Source organism: Malus sylvestris, chromosome 11, assembly GCF_916048215.2.
Source record: "Malus sylvestris chromosome 11, drMalSylv7.2, whole genome shotgun sequence".
Taxonomy (NCBI): Eukaryota; Viridiplantae; Streptophyta; class Magnoliopsida; order Rosales; family Rosaceae; genus Malus; species Malus sylvestris.
In genome coordinates, this window is record NC_062270.1 from 15,797,069 (window position 1) to 15,810,575 (window position 13,507).

Genomic DNA, 13,507 nt, shown 5'->3' on the forward strand with positions numbered 1-13,507 from the left:
GTCCTCCGAATCTCGAGAGCCAGACTCCCAACATGACTACTTTCTTAAAAATCGAAGAGAGGGTAAAGGAACAGTACCATTGCTGGATAATTGGAAAGTCCCTGTGTGTCAACCTCTGTGCTTCGTGGCAAGGTAGACTAGCAAACATGCCCAACCTTTACGCACATTCGAGAAAACACTCCCAACAAGATTGCTTGCTCCAAAATCGAAGAGGCATCGCCCTCCGAATCTCGAGAGCCAGACTCCCAACATGATTACTTTCTCAAAAATCGAAGAGACACTGCTCCCCGAATCTCGAGAGCCAGACCCTCAGCATGATTGCTTTCTCAAAAATCGATGAGGCATCGTTCTCCGAATCAATCGAAGAGGCGCTCGCTTTCTCAAAAGCTGGGCTGCTCAGAGACCACGAGGGCCGATCTCAGAAATCGAAGAGGCACCTACTTTTCTAGCCTTGTCAGCACCTGTCACACGCACACTCAGCTTTGCAGAAATTATGGGCATTCTGTCGAAGACTTCTGATGAAGTAGAAAGCACATGAATCTTACTATTCAATCACCCACTTCCCACACGCAACAATAGCTCATGGGTACCACAAATAACTTTGCCAAAGTTCTCTGCCAAAGTTGAGCACGTGAAGCTTGCAGCTCCCACTACATCGCTCTGACCAAGAAAGGTAAAAGAATAGCAAAGAAACAGCACTAACAAAAGTTTAGACGCATAAATTTTGAAGGTCTAGCTACCATATTATTACCCACAACTGTAAAGGAACAGTACCACTGCTGGATAATTGGAAAGTCCTTGTGTGTCAACCTCTGTGCTTCGTGGCAAGGTAGACTAGCAAACATGCCCAACCTTTACTCACATTCGAGACAACACTCCCAACAAGATTGCTTGCTCCAAAATCGAAGAGGCACCGCGCTCCGAATCTCGAGAGCTAGACTCCCAACATGATTACTTCCTCAAAAATCGAAGAGACACTGCTCTCCGAATCTCGAGAGTCATACCCCCAGCATGATTGCTTTCTCAAAAATCGAAGAGGCATCGTTCTCCGAATCTCGAGAGCCAGATACCACAGACCACTTTTTCAAAGTGCTCTGACAGAGTTAAAACATGTGAAACTGGCAGCTCCCACTACCGTGCTATGACCAAGCAGGGTAAAGGAATAGCATTACTACTTGTTGTTAGGGAGACTCATATATATGTCGACCTCCATCCCCAACGGACAGGCAGACCTGCAAAAATGCTCAACCCTTCATCATATCTGAGAGGGCACTCCCAACGAAGCCTTTCGAAATATTCAGCTTTCTTTCCCCCCGATAATACCTCTGCAAACAAGCTATACTAGAGCAAGAATATCTCATATCATCAGGGTTAAAAGCAAGAGTATCCCATATCATGCTTTTTCCCTGTCTTTTCTTTTGGCCTTGTTTTTACCTGCAAGACAAGGAGAAAGAGAGCAATCAGTCAGCACTTGGAATCAAGCTTCCAGCCAGGAACTGACTGCCTGGAACCCCTTACCTGATTACTTACCTGGCATTGCTCTCGAGTACTCATCTTCAACATCTTATGTTTCCAGGGAAGATTCCGCATCTGCTTGAGGAACAGATAGGGCAAGTGCGAAGGATACAAGGAAGCATGTGGAGACAAGCGTAACAGCACACGTGCCGATACATTCATTACTCTGTCAAAAGCAAAAGTATCCCATATCAGCAGGGTGGAACGTACTCTAGATTTGATGGACTTGTTTTGACCCTCAAATTCTTCAGTCGGCCTTATACTCTGGAGGAAACCAGAAAACCCTCCAGCTTAGTTCAAGAATAAGCCTGTGGAAAGTTACTTCTTCAAAAGCAAAAGTATCTCATATCATCTCTTCTCATTTTTCTTCTCTTTATCCTTCATGCTGCTGCAAGATGGGGAGAAGGTGAACAATCAGTCGGAGCTCTGATTGCTTACCTTGTCTGTCACCTCTTTCAGCAGACCCCCTAGCTCGGCGACTTGGGGGACTCCTACTACATGGTTTGTATCGTGCTTGACCAAGCCTGAAACTATAAGTAAGCTTCAAGTGAAATTGATACATTACCTTGTGCATCTCCACCAGTTAAAGATACCACCCCTGGATGGAGGAAGAGTACTTCCAGAGAAGATGCCACATCTACCTATGAGACAGATAAGGCAAGTCAAGACGACACCACACTCCGATACTTAGAAGTTTCGTGATTACAAGATCATTCTCCCACAATATTTCCTAATGTCATTTGTACTAAATCATTCACTTGTACTCACTAAATGAGAGCTTGAACCTATGTACTTGTGTAAACCCTTCACAATTAATGAGAACTCTTCTATTCCGTAGACGTAGCCAATCTGGGTGAACCACGTACATCTTGTGTTTGCTTTCCTATCTCTATCCATTTATATACTTATCCACACTAATGACCGAAGCAATCTAGCGAAGATCACAAAAAGCGATCGTTTTCGCTACCTAGGATCTATCTTGCAAGAGAACGGAGAATTAGATGGAGATTTCAACCATAGAATACGAGCTGGATGGAAAGAGTGCATCCGGCGTGTTGTGTGACCGTCGTAGGCCACTGAAGCTCAAGGGAAAATTTTATAGGACGGCAATAAGGCTAGCGATGTTGTATGGCACAGAATGTTGGGTGGTGAAGCATCAACACGTACACAAAATGGGTGTAGCGGAGATGAGGATGCTTCGTGGGATGTGTGGGCACACGAGAAAGGATAAGATTGGGAATGAGGATATCCGAGGTAAAGTAGGAGTAGCCGAAATTGTAGGAAAGATGAGAGAAAATCGGCTCCGGTGATTTTGAACATGTGCAAAGAAGGCCGACTGACGCTCCGGTTCGAAGATGTGACTACGGGACAGAGGTTCAGGGCCGAAGGGGTAGAGGAAGACCTAGGACAACTTTGGAAGAGACTCTAAGAAAAGACTTAGAGTACTTGGATCTAACGGAGGACATGACACAAAACCGAGCGCAATGGCGTTCTAGGATTCATATAGCCGACCCCACTTAGTGGGAAAAGGCTTTGTTGTTGTTGTTGTTGTTGTAGTATGCTTGGAAAGTGGGAAGGCAAGCATCATGGAAGCATCCAAGGGGGAGAGCATCCGGCTCTCCCATGGGAAAGGTTGAACATGGGTTGAGAGAAAATCAAGAGAGCTAGAGTTAAAAGTCTTCTAGTGAAATAACTCTTGTGGAGAGTGAGGCTCTTGGGAAAATTCCGTGAGTGGGTGTACAAGGGATTCGGGATTGGGTTATGTCGATTTAACTCATGTGTAACTTATATTGTTATTCTCATAGTGAAGAGTAATATCTCTCTGGGGACGTACGTAGGCAGGATTTTGCCGAACATCGTAATTCTCTTGGTGTCTTTATGTCTTGTATTTTAAACTGTTCAATTATAGGTCTGTATATTGGTGGTGAGATAATCTGAATGTTGCTTCTGCACTGATGAACAGGCCAAGGCATAACAGGGTCCATGTATAATATTCTGGTTCTGTTGTAGAAATTTCACTATCCCAGTCATATGAAAATCCTATTGACTTAAGCTGCAAGAAAATACAAAATGTCATATATAGGGAACAAATAATACAGTATAAAAATCGAAAAATGGACCAAAAAGCGAAGAAGAAGCATTCAAAAGATTAAGGCATTAAATAACTAGACGAAGTGGACAGCGATCACTAAAAAGTTGGAGAGGGAAGTCATACTCTCTGCAGTGAGGCAGTAAAAAATGAGTCCAACAAATCCAATCTATGCCCTTTTGACTATTGGCTACTGTGTCACACAGTCCCAGTATTGAAAAATTTTCCAATTTCATATTTCCGGTAAATGTGTGAATCCCATTTAAATAATTACAATTGAAAGAAAATTCAATGAGAAAAACGTAGGAAAAGTAAGCATTGAAACTCTTCAATGGAAAAGGAGAAGGCAAGGATTTCTGTTTCGTTCCGTTTAGGGTTTTAGAGAGTGAGGGAGGTCTCCATCGCAACAACTTTATTTCCAGCCATATAAATCGAAGCATAAACCCTACAAACTTCAATTACAGATATGAGGGATTATAAATGAACCTGTGCCCGGAAAAATTTGATATTTAATTTTTTTTTTCCATGAAAATTGAAAGGGAAGCGGATGATTGAAATGGAAGAGAGACAAAAGCCCAATCACATACTCAAAGGAAACACGACATATAGCTCTATAAACATACCTTGTCGACCTTCTCTTAAGCTTTAGGTATCGAAATTGCATTTACTGTAAAACTGAACTGCAATGAAAACCCAATGAGGGGAATCAGTGATCAAAACAACATCCTTCCCTGAACGTGGTGATTCAGTTTCAGCTGCAACAATCCTTCCCTGAAAGAACAATCCTTCCTTGAAGGTACAATCCTTCCCTGAAAGTATAGACCGTATGCTAGCAGCCTAAAATCCCAAAAACGCAAAACTTATCACTAAAAAATTCAAACTTTGATGCGATTTCACAAATTGGGATCAATAATCTTAAAACCCAGTTCGATTTTTCATTGCTTGGACGGAGAAAATTGAGGAATGAAAGAACAAATTAAGGTTATGACTGAACTTGGCACCTGACCAGAGACAGTTGGCCGAGGCCGGTGTTGTAGAGAACTTGAGAAACCTTATCGGGCATGCCAAAGGACGTATACAAAATGCTTTCTTTGGTGAAAAACGTATCTCTCCTGTCCTTCTAGTACAAGGGGCGGTGGTGGCGGTTCCGAACTGGCGGGGGTGGCTGAGTCAGAGCAACCTGATTCTAAACGAAGACGAAGAATTAGAGGGGAGAAGAGTGCTCGAATTGGGAGCCGGCCTTGGGTGATGTACAAAGATCAAGATTTTGTAACTGAACAAATGAAGCGGAGAATTTACGACAAAAGGGCGTGGGGGGTTTGAAAACTGAATGGAACTGCTATGTAGAAAACTGTTGGAACCTAAATTGCTTTTCCAAGGATCGAAGGCAGCAAGTGAAGCTCCAAGTAATGAGTTGCTGCATAATCGAAGAAGAAAGAGGAAGAACAAGGGTTTTGACTCTAACGACTAGTTTTTCTTAAAGCTTTTGTTTGTGTAAATGAGGGGCAAATGTACACTCCAGCTTAAATCACTTAAAAATTTCAATGAAGGGCTATGATTAAATTTGGAGAAGGTTTGGTGTAATTCATGAACCCAGATCCTCTCTGGATCTAAAAAAATAAGCCTAAGGATCAAATGATCCGGGCCATTGAAATTTGATCCAACGGCTATAATTATTATAACTTTTAGAGGGCCCCCTATTTGTAGCCATTGGATTAAATTTCAACATCCCGGATCATTTGATCCTTAGGCTCAGTTTTTTTAGATCCGGAGAGGATCTAGGTTCGTAATTCATAATACATGTTTGTCTCCAAGCACATTTAGAGATAAGTTTGTGAGTTGACAATGTACCAAAACCCTGCAAACATTCTCTATATAAATCAAAATATGGCTCATGCATTTGCATAGCCTTGTAGCCATCACAAACTTGTAACATTCCTTATCTCCCTTGTTCATTTCAAATCCTTAGAAAACTAATCATATAGTGAATCAAAACATACAAAAGACACAAACTTTATCATGGCTGGTGTAAACTTGCAAGTGCACAAGAATATCGGAATATAATGGCTTACAAGTCCAAGTGTGGTTCCCACAAAGATTCTTACTTAATCTATATTTGATAACCTAAAGAAAATCTAATTAAACAAACACCAATTAGACAGACTCAATCTAAACTAAATATTTCAATGAAATTGTAGAGAATAATGAATATTTGATTTTAAGCAAACGAAAACAATATTAAAAAGAAAAGTAAACAGAAAGTAGTATGAGATGATAACATTGAAAATTGAGATTTGACAAACAATGGAGAAAGTCTAGGGATTCAGAATCAACCAAAAGCAATCAGGTTTAGGTTTCAATGCATTCAACGGATCGTTCGATTCTTTAGATGATAATTCCCATATCTAAGTCCTTGTCAAGCACATTAGACCATAGTTTTCCTTAAGTGAATGATTCTCTCCAAATTCAGGCAGAGATTGTATATCTTAACATACAGTCTATCCTGATTATGGCATAAATTTAACAAGTATGACTCTTTACGCTTTAGAAAACAAGGGAACCAAGCGAACCATTATTCTTTGTCAAGCAATATTGTAATTTAACACACTAAACAACAAGAAGCTAATTGAATTATATTGCTAGTTCAGCCTCAAATTCATCTTCCAATCTTACTAGATGCAAAGTTCTAAGGTAATCAATCAGAGAACTCAAACAAAAAGTAGCAATTCAAGTAGTGATTAAGCATTCATCTGAAAGAAACTAGAAATCCAATGAATAACATTAAAAACCATCAACATCCATGCTAGAGCATCATCCTAACCCTAGAAAAAGAGTTTAATTACTCATAGAATACGAAAACATAAATAAAAATCTTAAAAACACGAAAAACTTTCGAACGATGAAGATGGATATGAAAGATGGTTGGCGGCTGTGATCTCTCATTTGCTCCTTGGACTCCCAAAATCACGTTCCCCAAACCTTCTCCAAAATATCCCTCTGTCTCCTTTTTATATAAAAGTCTGAAATCCTTACTTAAATGGGACTCTTTAATTCTCTTCTTACTGGGATTGGAATATTGATGATGTGGCACAGCAAACTAGTAAATATATTAACTATGAACCTTTTAGGATAGTCTTGAGCTCTTCTAATAGCTCTCCTTTTACTCCGCACGTTTCCTTTTATTAAAATTTGTAACTCTGAAATCTCTTTGCAAAATCCCGCATAAGCATTGCTGGCAGACGTCCGGTACAAGAATCATTATAACATCTTCTAGGAAACTTGGAATCATGAACCGTAAAATTCCTCTGAAAGCTAACTTCCATATCTTTCCAATGGTACAAGGCTGAACAGATGGTTCATTCTGAGGAAGTACAGTTTAATTCGTAAAGTTGGCTGATCTGCACAAACAGCTTCTGGTTCCAGCATGCCAAACTCATTTCAATCGCAAAAGTGTTCCATTTTCTTCTTTCTTCATCTTCACCCTTCAAATCTAAGAAAAACATAAAACTAAGTGAAACAAACTAAATTCACTCAAAAACATAACAAGAATCTAAAATAAGGGGAATGAAAATGTATGCAATTATGATTATATCAAATACCCCCAAACTTAGACTTTGCTTGTCCTCAAGCAAACACAATAATGACTCCAAATATATATATTTTTTTACAAACACAAAATATATAAGCTTTCCAAAGAGATTCCTCTGTAAAATATAGCTCAAAGAATAGAGAAACATTGTAAGGATTCTACTCATGATTCAAAAGTTACAACACCTTACACAACCATTCTTCCATTATGTATATGACTAGCCAATAATTAGCATAACGCTTGCAACTCGGATAGGTATATGGAAACAAGTGTGATATGAGTGATCTCTGGATAATGAATGTATCAAACCTCATAGGCTTGCTCTTCATATCATCTCTCCACTAATGTAAATCAATGCAATACCAAAGATCAAATGGACTTTACAAAGGTTGTAACGTTAGGCTAGGTTATTGGCTAGAACTTGAGATATACCAAGACTTCTTCATATGTAATTTGGTCGAGCCTCTTTTGAAATATGAGTCTTGGCGTCCACGACTCATGTTGTAGGAATGGAACAATTTCAAACTTTTCATTTTGTTTTTTTTTTTTTTAAGTTGAGTAGTAATATGACACATGGTACCTCGGTACACGCCTCTTCTTAAATGTAGAACTCGGGCTTGATCTCTTTTATAATCTTGGTATTATCTCAAGCTATAAGGTATGGCTAATACATGTTCAATTGGTAGGGTTTAATGTGGTGATGGAAGAAAAAGCTATGTGTTTGGCTTCAAATGGCTAACTAGGGATAACACAAAAGGTTGGGTATAGAAAGGATCAAACAGTCCAAAAATGGCCAAAATCGTCTCCCCAATGTTACATGACTTAGGATTTCACCTCGAGAGATATTGAAGCAAGTTCTAGTGTTCGTTGAGATCTTTATAATTACTTAATCCGCATATAATTCTCTAAGCAAGCAACAATTGCATTAACATTGGCTATGTACATGAAAAGGGTGTAAAGAGTGATCATATAAAGCATAGCTAACCCAAGAATCAAACAAAGAACACAAACAATGCTTATCGATTTCTTAGAACCATATTTAAGTAGCAACCAAGTTATTATCATTGAATTTGGAAAGGACTAGCCAACACGACTGAGAGAAGAGAAAAAATATATATATATTTTTTTAATTTTTCTGTTTTTATGAATTTTTTTAGACACTAATGACACAATAGAACAACTAACAAAAACTAAAATTTAAGACTTGAAAACGAAGACTTCATGTTAGTAATAACCAATTTCTGACCTCTGTTCAGTTTTTTACATATATCTTGCAAACTAGTTGGCAGAATTCAACGTTCTTTAAATGGTTGGATTCAGAATGAAAAATTAAAGAACGGAACGCAAACCAAAACTCAGAAACGGCAACAGATTGTTCCAGAATTTAATAAAATAGAGAGCCTACGTTTATTGACAAAAAAAAAAAAAAAAAAAAACCTAACTAACTAACTAAAAAACTATCAAAATGAGATCCCTCTCCCAAACTTGAATATCACATTGTCCTCAATGTGAAGTGAAATACAAGGCATGCAATGAGTTAAACAAGCAAGGAAAAGTAGAATTGAATAAAAATAATATGAAACATAAAGAGTAGTTTTAGAACTCCCCTGGCTAAGTGATCGCTAAAACGAGACTTGCCGCACACACCAGCTCCATCTTCATGCATCGAATGCTTGGGTTGCCTCCTAAGAAGTGCTAAATTTAAAGTCTTCAGCCAGACTCAGCAACCTTCAAATGAATGGAGGATCATTAAGGTATGCTACCTCAATAGTTTTGGTCTTTGACAAAGTTTCTAGATTCTCTAAATATGGTTTAAGATGATGCCCATTCACTTTGAATATGGAACCAGTTTTTATGTCTTGAATTTCTACTGCTCTGTGTGGAAATACTTGAACAACTAGAAAAGGGCCAGACCATCTAGAATGCAGCTTCCCGGGAAACAATCAAAGCCTTGAGTTGAACAATAACACCTTTTGATGTGGCTCAAAATGTTTGGGAATTAAAGCCTTGTCATGAGCAATCTTTGCCTTTTCTTTATAAATGTTAGCATTCTCATAAGCTTCATTTGTGAAACCCCGTCCCAGATTTGATGTATTTTCATATTAACGGACTTATGAAATTACCATTTTGCCCTTGAGTTGACTTTGTTTGACTGTCTCGTCGAAACGTGTAGTTTTAATTTTATTAAATTATTCTTAATGTACTTATCATCACGAATGTAGATGCGAACGGATTCAAATTCGGATGTATAACGAAGATTCTACATTTGAACCGTTGATCGTTTTCAAATATTTTGCAGTTTGTCTTTTACATTCTTAAATTACGAAACAAGGGGACCCACTTGGGATTCTTGTCCCCTTACCCTTTCACCCTATTCGGATTCCCCCCCCCCCCTCTCACTTCATGGATTTTCTTTTCTTTATTAACTCTCTCTCTCTCCCCATCACATTCTCTATTTTTCTCTAACTCTCTCCCCTCTCCCCCGAATGCTCTCTGCAAGAACTCCCTCCCCTCTCTGAAAATCAAACACACAACAATCACCACCACCACCTAGACTTGAGACCTTGAAAACCCCAGGCCAAGTTGGTACTCCACCGTGATAGTCACAGTGCATACTCCCCTGACGATCTTCGACGTACTTTGTAAATTTCCTGACGTAGGTAAGTTTCTAAAAACTCTTGGGATGTGTTTTAAGGTTAGATCAAAGCTTGTTTTAAGTTGTACATACATGTTAATCAAAGAAAATAGCTCAGAGTAGCTTTGTTTAGTTTTTTGGCAAGCACTGCAACTTTTGAGGCGTTTTCCAGCCAAACCATGGCAAGTTAGTTGTCGTGCAAGGTACCATTCTCTTCATCTCGTTGAGTACTACAACTTTCATTTTTGAATCACTTGATTTGGTTGAGTATCGAAGAAGTTATGAGCGTTTGAAACATTACCCAGAAACCGGACAACCCTTGGCCTGAAACCGGATCGACCCGACCCAAACCCTCAAACTCGGATCCAAACCCATCCCAGAAATCGATCCAAACCTTTGCGTCGGGCTACCAAGCCTAAACTCATTTCTGCAACCCAAGCCTTCGGCTCAATAGGCCTAGCCCATAAACCTTTGCAACCCAACCCAGATTCCCTTGGGCCAGGCCACCAAACCCAAACCAAAACCAAGCCCAAAAAACCCAGAACTGAACCAACCCAACCTTGAACCTAGTCGGCACGTAAGCCTGCTCATAAGTGCCTGCTTTGGCCTGCGTATGGAGCATACGCACCTCCATCAGAGATAATGTGCTTAGCTGCCTTCCACGGTGGCGCCGATGACTTTTTCGGCCAACTTTCCGGTGACCCAAATTGACGCATGGCCGTCCAGGCCGCCGCCCTGTGGCATCACGTGAGGGCGGCAGTGCGTGGGGGTACCCAAGGTCTCCCTTTATGTTTTTCAACGTCTTGAATTTGTTTATGACGTTTGTTTTATGAAATTCAATCATTATAGTAGAGTTTTATTAAATGGACCCTTATGTGTTTAGGTGCGTTTGTTAGTGGTGTTTCCGTTCTTCCTATTTCGCATGGTTCTTTGACTACGGAGTATCTGTGAGTGGACCTTTTCCAAAATGCACGATTTTACTATTAGAAATGCATACATGAAAAAAATGATTGAATGGTTGCGTTTTATGAAACGTTTATAAGTAAATTGGTTTCACGCTTTATGAACTATCACGCTTTATCAACTTGACTTTCTTTGTGGTATATATGATGATTATATACTATGAACATGATTTAAAATCTGATGTTTGAGCTGAGCTCCGTTGAGATATATATATTATATTCTGGAAATATTATGTTCAATAATTTTTGTGCTTATTTAGTGGTTACTCATACAATCTACCTACGGGCAAATGATACTGCCTACTGGCGAATGATCCTACCTACAGGCGAATGAAGATATGGTCCTACCTACGTGCAAATGAAATCATTAATTGGCTTCGGTCAGGTTATGTAGGGCCTACGGGTGAATGATACTGCCTTTGGGAGATTATGATACCACTGCTTAGCACACTATATATGATATATGTTTTTTGAAGTTTTAAGGCATGCTAGGGTTTTTGGAAAACCTATTACATATTATGTTACCGGGTTTTCATAAACTTTTGGGGTTAGTACGTTGAAGTTAACTGTTTTAGTATTACTTAGATATCAACTTGGTCTACTCATGTTTTGTTTTGCGCCCCCTCAAGATCTAGGAACGAGGCATTCCCCTACCAGTGATTCTGTGTCATCCTCTACGTTGTTGACATTTCTTGTAATAACACTTTCTGTTATACCTTCCGCTTGTATTATGAATTAGATGTATGCTCTGAACATGTCATGCATTATCACTATCATTTTATTAACGGCTGAATATTATTACTTAATTTTGGTAAGGTTTGTATCTGAATATTACATTGCGTAGTTCGCGTGAAATTTATATGCATGTTTCTCATGTTCTTGGCATATGCATTCATTAAATGGCTAATGTCACCCTTGAGTGTCGGCCAGCATGTGGCCATCCCGCTGTTATTCAGACATCGGGATTGGGACGTGTTATCATTCCTCAATTCATCCAATTCTTTTAATTGAACCTTTCGCAAAGTCCTTGCTTGGTTGATGTCGGAATTCAACTTCTTTAATGCCCAGAATACTCGATGTTCCAGTTCCACTGGAAGATGACATGCTTTCCCGAAGACAAGCCAAGAAGGAGGCATGTCTAAGGGAGTTTTAAAAGTTGTCCTATATGCCCAACATACATCACTTAATTTACTGGCCCAATCTTTGCGGTTTTGACTCACTGTCTTCTCGAGAATATGCTTTATTTCTTTATTTGAAACTTCAACTTGTCCGCTTGTTTGAGGATGGTATGGAGTAGCAACTTTATGAGTAATGTTATACTTCTTCATGAAAGCTTCAAACGGCTTGTTGATGAAGTGAGAACCACCATCACTAATGATCGTTCTAGGTGTGCCAAATCAAGTAAAGATGTTCTCTTTCAAAAAGTTTAACACAACCCTATGATCGTTAGTTTTTGTAGGCATTGCTTCCACCTATTTAGAGACATAATCTATTGCCACAATGATGTACAAATATCCATTCGACATAGGGAACGGGCCCATGAAATCGATTCCCCACACATCAAACAGTTCAACTTCCAAAATGTTGGTTAATGGCATCTGTGTTCTCGAAGAAATATTCCCCATTCTTTGGCACCTATCACAAGCAATGAAAAAAGCATATGCATCCTTAAATAACATAGGCCAATAGAATCCACTTTGTAATACCTTTAACAATGTCTTCTTTGCACCAAAGTGACCTCCACAAGCATGAGAATGACAAAAAGTGAGAATGCTATGAACTTCAGAGTGAGACACACACCTTCTTATGATCTGATCCGAACAATGCTTGAATAAATAGGGATCATCCCAATAGTATTGCTTCACAGTTAATAGAAACCGCTTCCTTTGTTGTTTTGACCATTCCAGCGACAGAAACTGCTTTGCCAAGTATGGGATTTCTACAACGGAAAATAGTTGCTCATCTGGGAATGATTCATTGATAAGAACAGCATCCCTGCCATGTACCAATCTGGAAAAATGATCCACCATAACATTTTCAACCCTTTTTTTTTATCTATAATATCAAGATCGAACTCTTGCATTAGTAGAATCCATCTTAGAAGTCTGGGCTTTGCATCCTTCTTGGTTAAGAAATATCGAAGGGCTGCATGATCAGAAAATATAATCACTTTTGTTCAACATCTTTTAGTACACCACTGCAGTTATATTCTCTAAACTTTTTAACTTTTTATATTTACTTTTTGAATTCAAGTTTATGGGTTAATTAACATGGTTTTACATTTGCATCATAACAACTGCTATATACAAAATTTGGACCACAGAAATCAACAAAATAAACGTGGGTCTCAAGTAATGTAGCAAGATAAGCTAGTTTTTGTTTTTGTTGGGAAGAAGATAAGGTAGCTGTCTATAATATCACATAGTTCGTTTATATATTAATAAATGAAACATGAAAAGTCCAATGCCTACATGTTCATTGGAAAATGTCATGCATGATAAATGATATGAGTAGATTACAATGGGAGCTGTTGTAGCACACAAACGTAACGCTTAACTGTAATTTCTGTAAGCTAATCAAAGAAGAATCAACGGGCATAAACAACGGAATAAGTGCAGAAGCGGAAATCATTACCCATTTGAATATCGTCTCCTTAAAAATTCTGTATGAGTATACATCTCATACAACAACAACAACAACAACAAAGCCTTTTCCCA

At 38.9% G+C, this 13,507-nt stretch overlaps 1 protein-coding gene and 1 long non-coding RNA gene across 2 annotated transcripts; both read right to left on the reverse strand.

Annotated features, from left to right (window-relative positions):
• Nucleotides 1-3,082: 3,082 nt before the first annotated feature.
• LOC126589838 (uncharacterized) lies at nt 3,083-5,113 on the reverse strand. The gene is made up of 3 exons (XR_007611952.1): nt 4,606-5,113; nt 4,228-4,441; nt 3,083-3,568 (listed from the first exon to the last, which is right to left on the reverse strand). It is a non-coding gene; the product is annotated as an uncharacterized LOC126589838 (long non-coding RNA).
• Nucleotides 5,114-12,187: 7,074 nt separating this feature from the next.
• LOC126589836 (uncharacterized mitochondrial protein AtMg00750-like) lies at nt 12,188-13,467 on the reverse strand. Its single transcript, XM_050255267.1, has 2 exons — nt 12,591-13,467; nt 12,188-12,425 (listed from the first exon to the last, which is right to left on the reverse strand). Exons 1-2 carry the CDS (start codon nt 12,818-12,820, stop codon nt 12,263-12,265), a joined length of 393 nt encoding a protein of 130 aa, XP_050111224.1. The 5' UTR covers nt 12,821-13,467; the 3' UTR covers nt 12,188-12,262.
• Between the last annotated feature and the right edge of the window lie 40 nt (nt 13,468-13,507).

Coding starts and splice junctions, on each gene's coding strand:
- LOC126589836 (XM_050255267.1), bottom strand. CDS start 12,820: ATGGTGGATCATTTTTCCAGATTGGTACATGGCAGGGATGCTGTTCTT. Junction 12,426..12,590: donor TCGGATCAGATCATAAGAAG/GTGTGTGTCTCA, acceptor TGCTTGTGATAG/GTGCCAAAGAATGGGGAATA.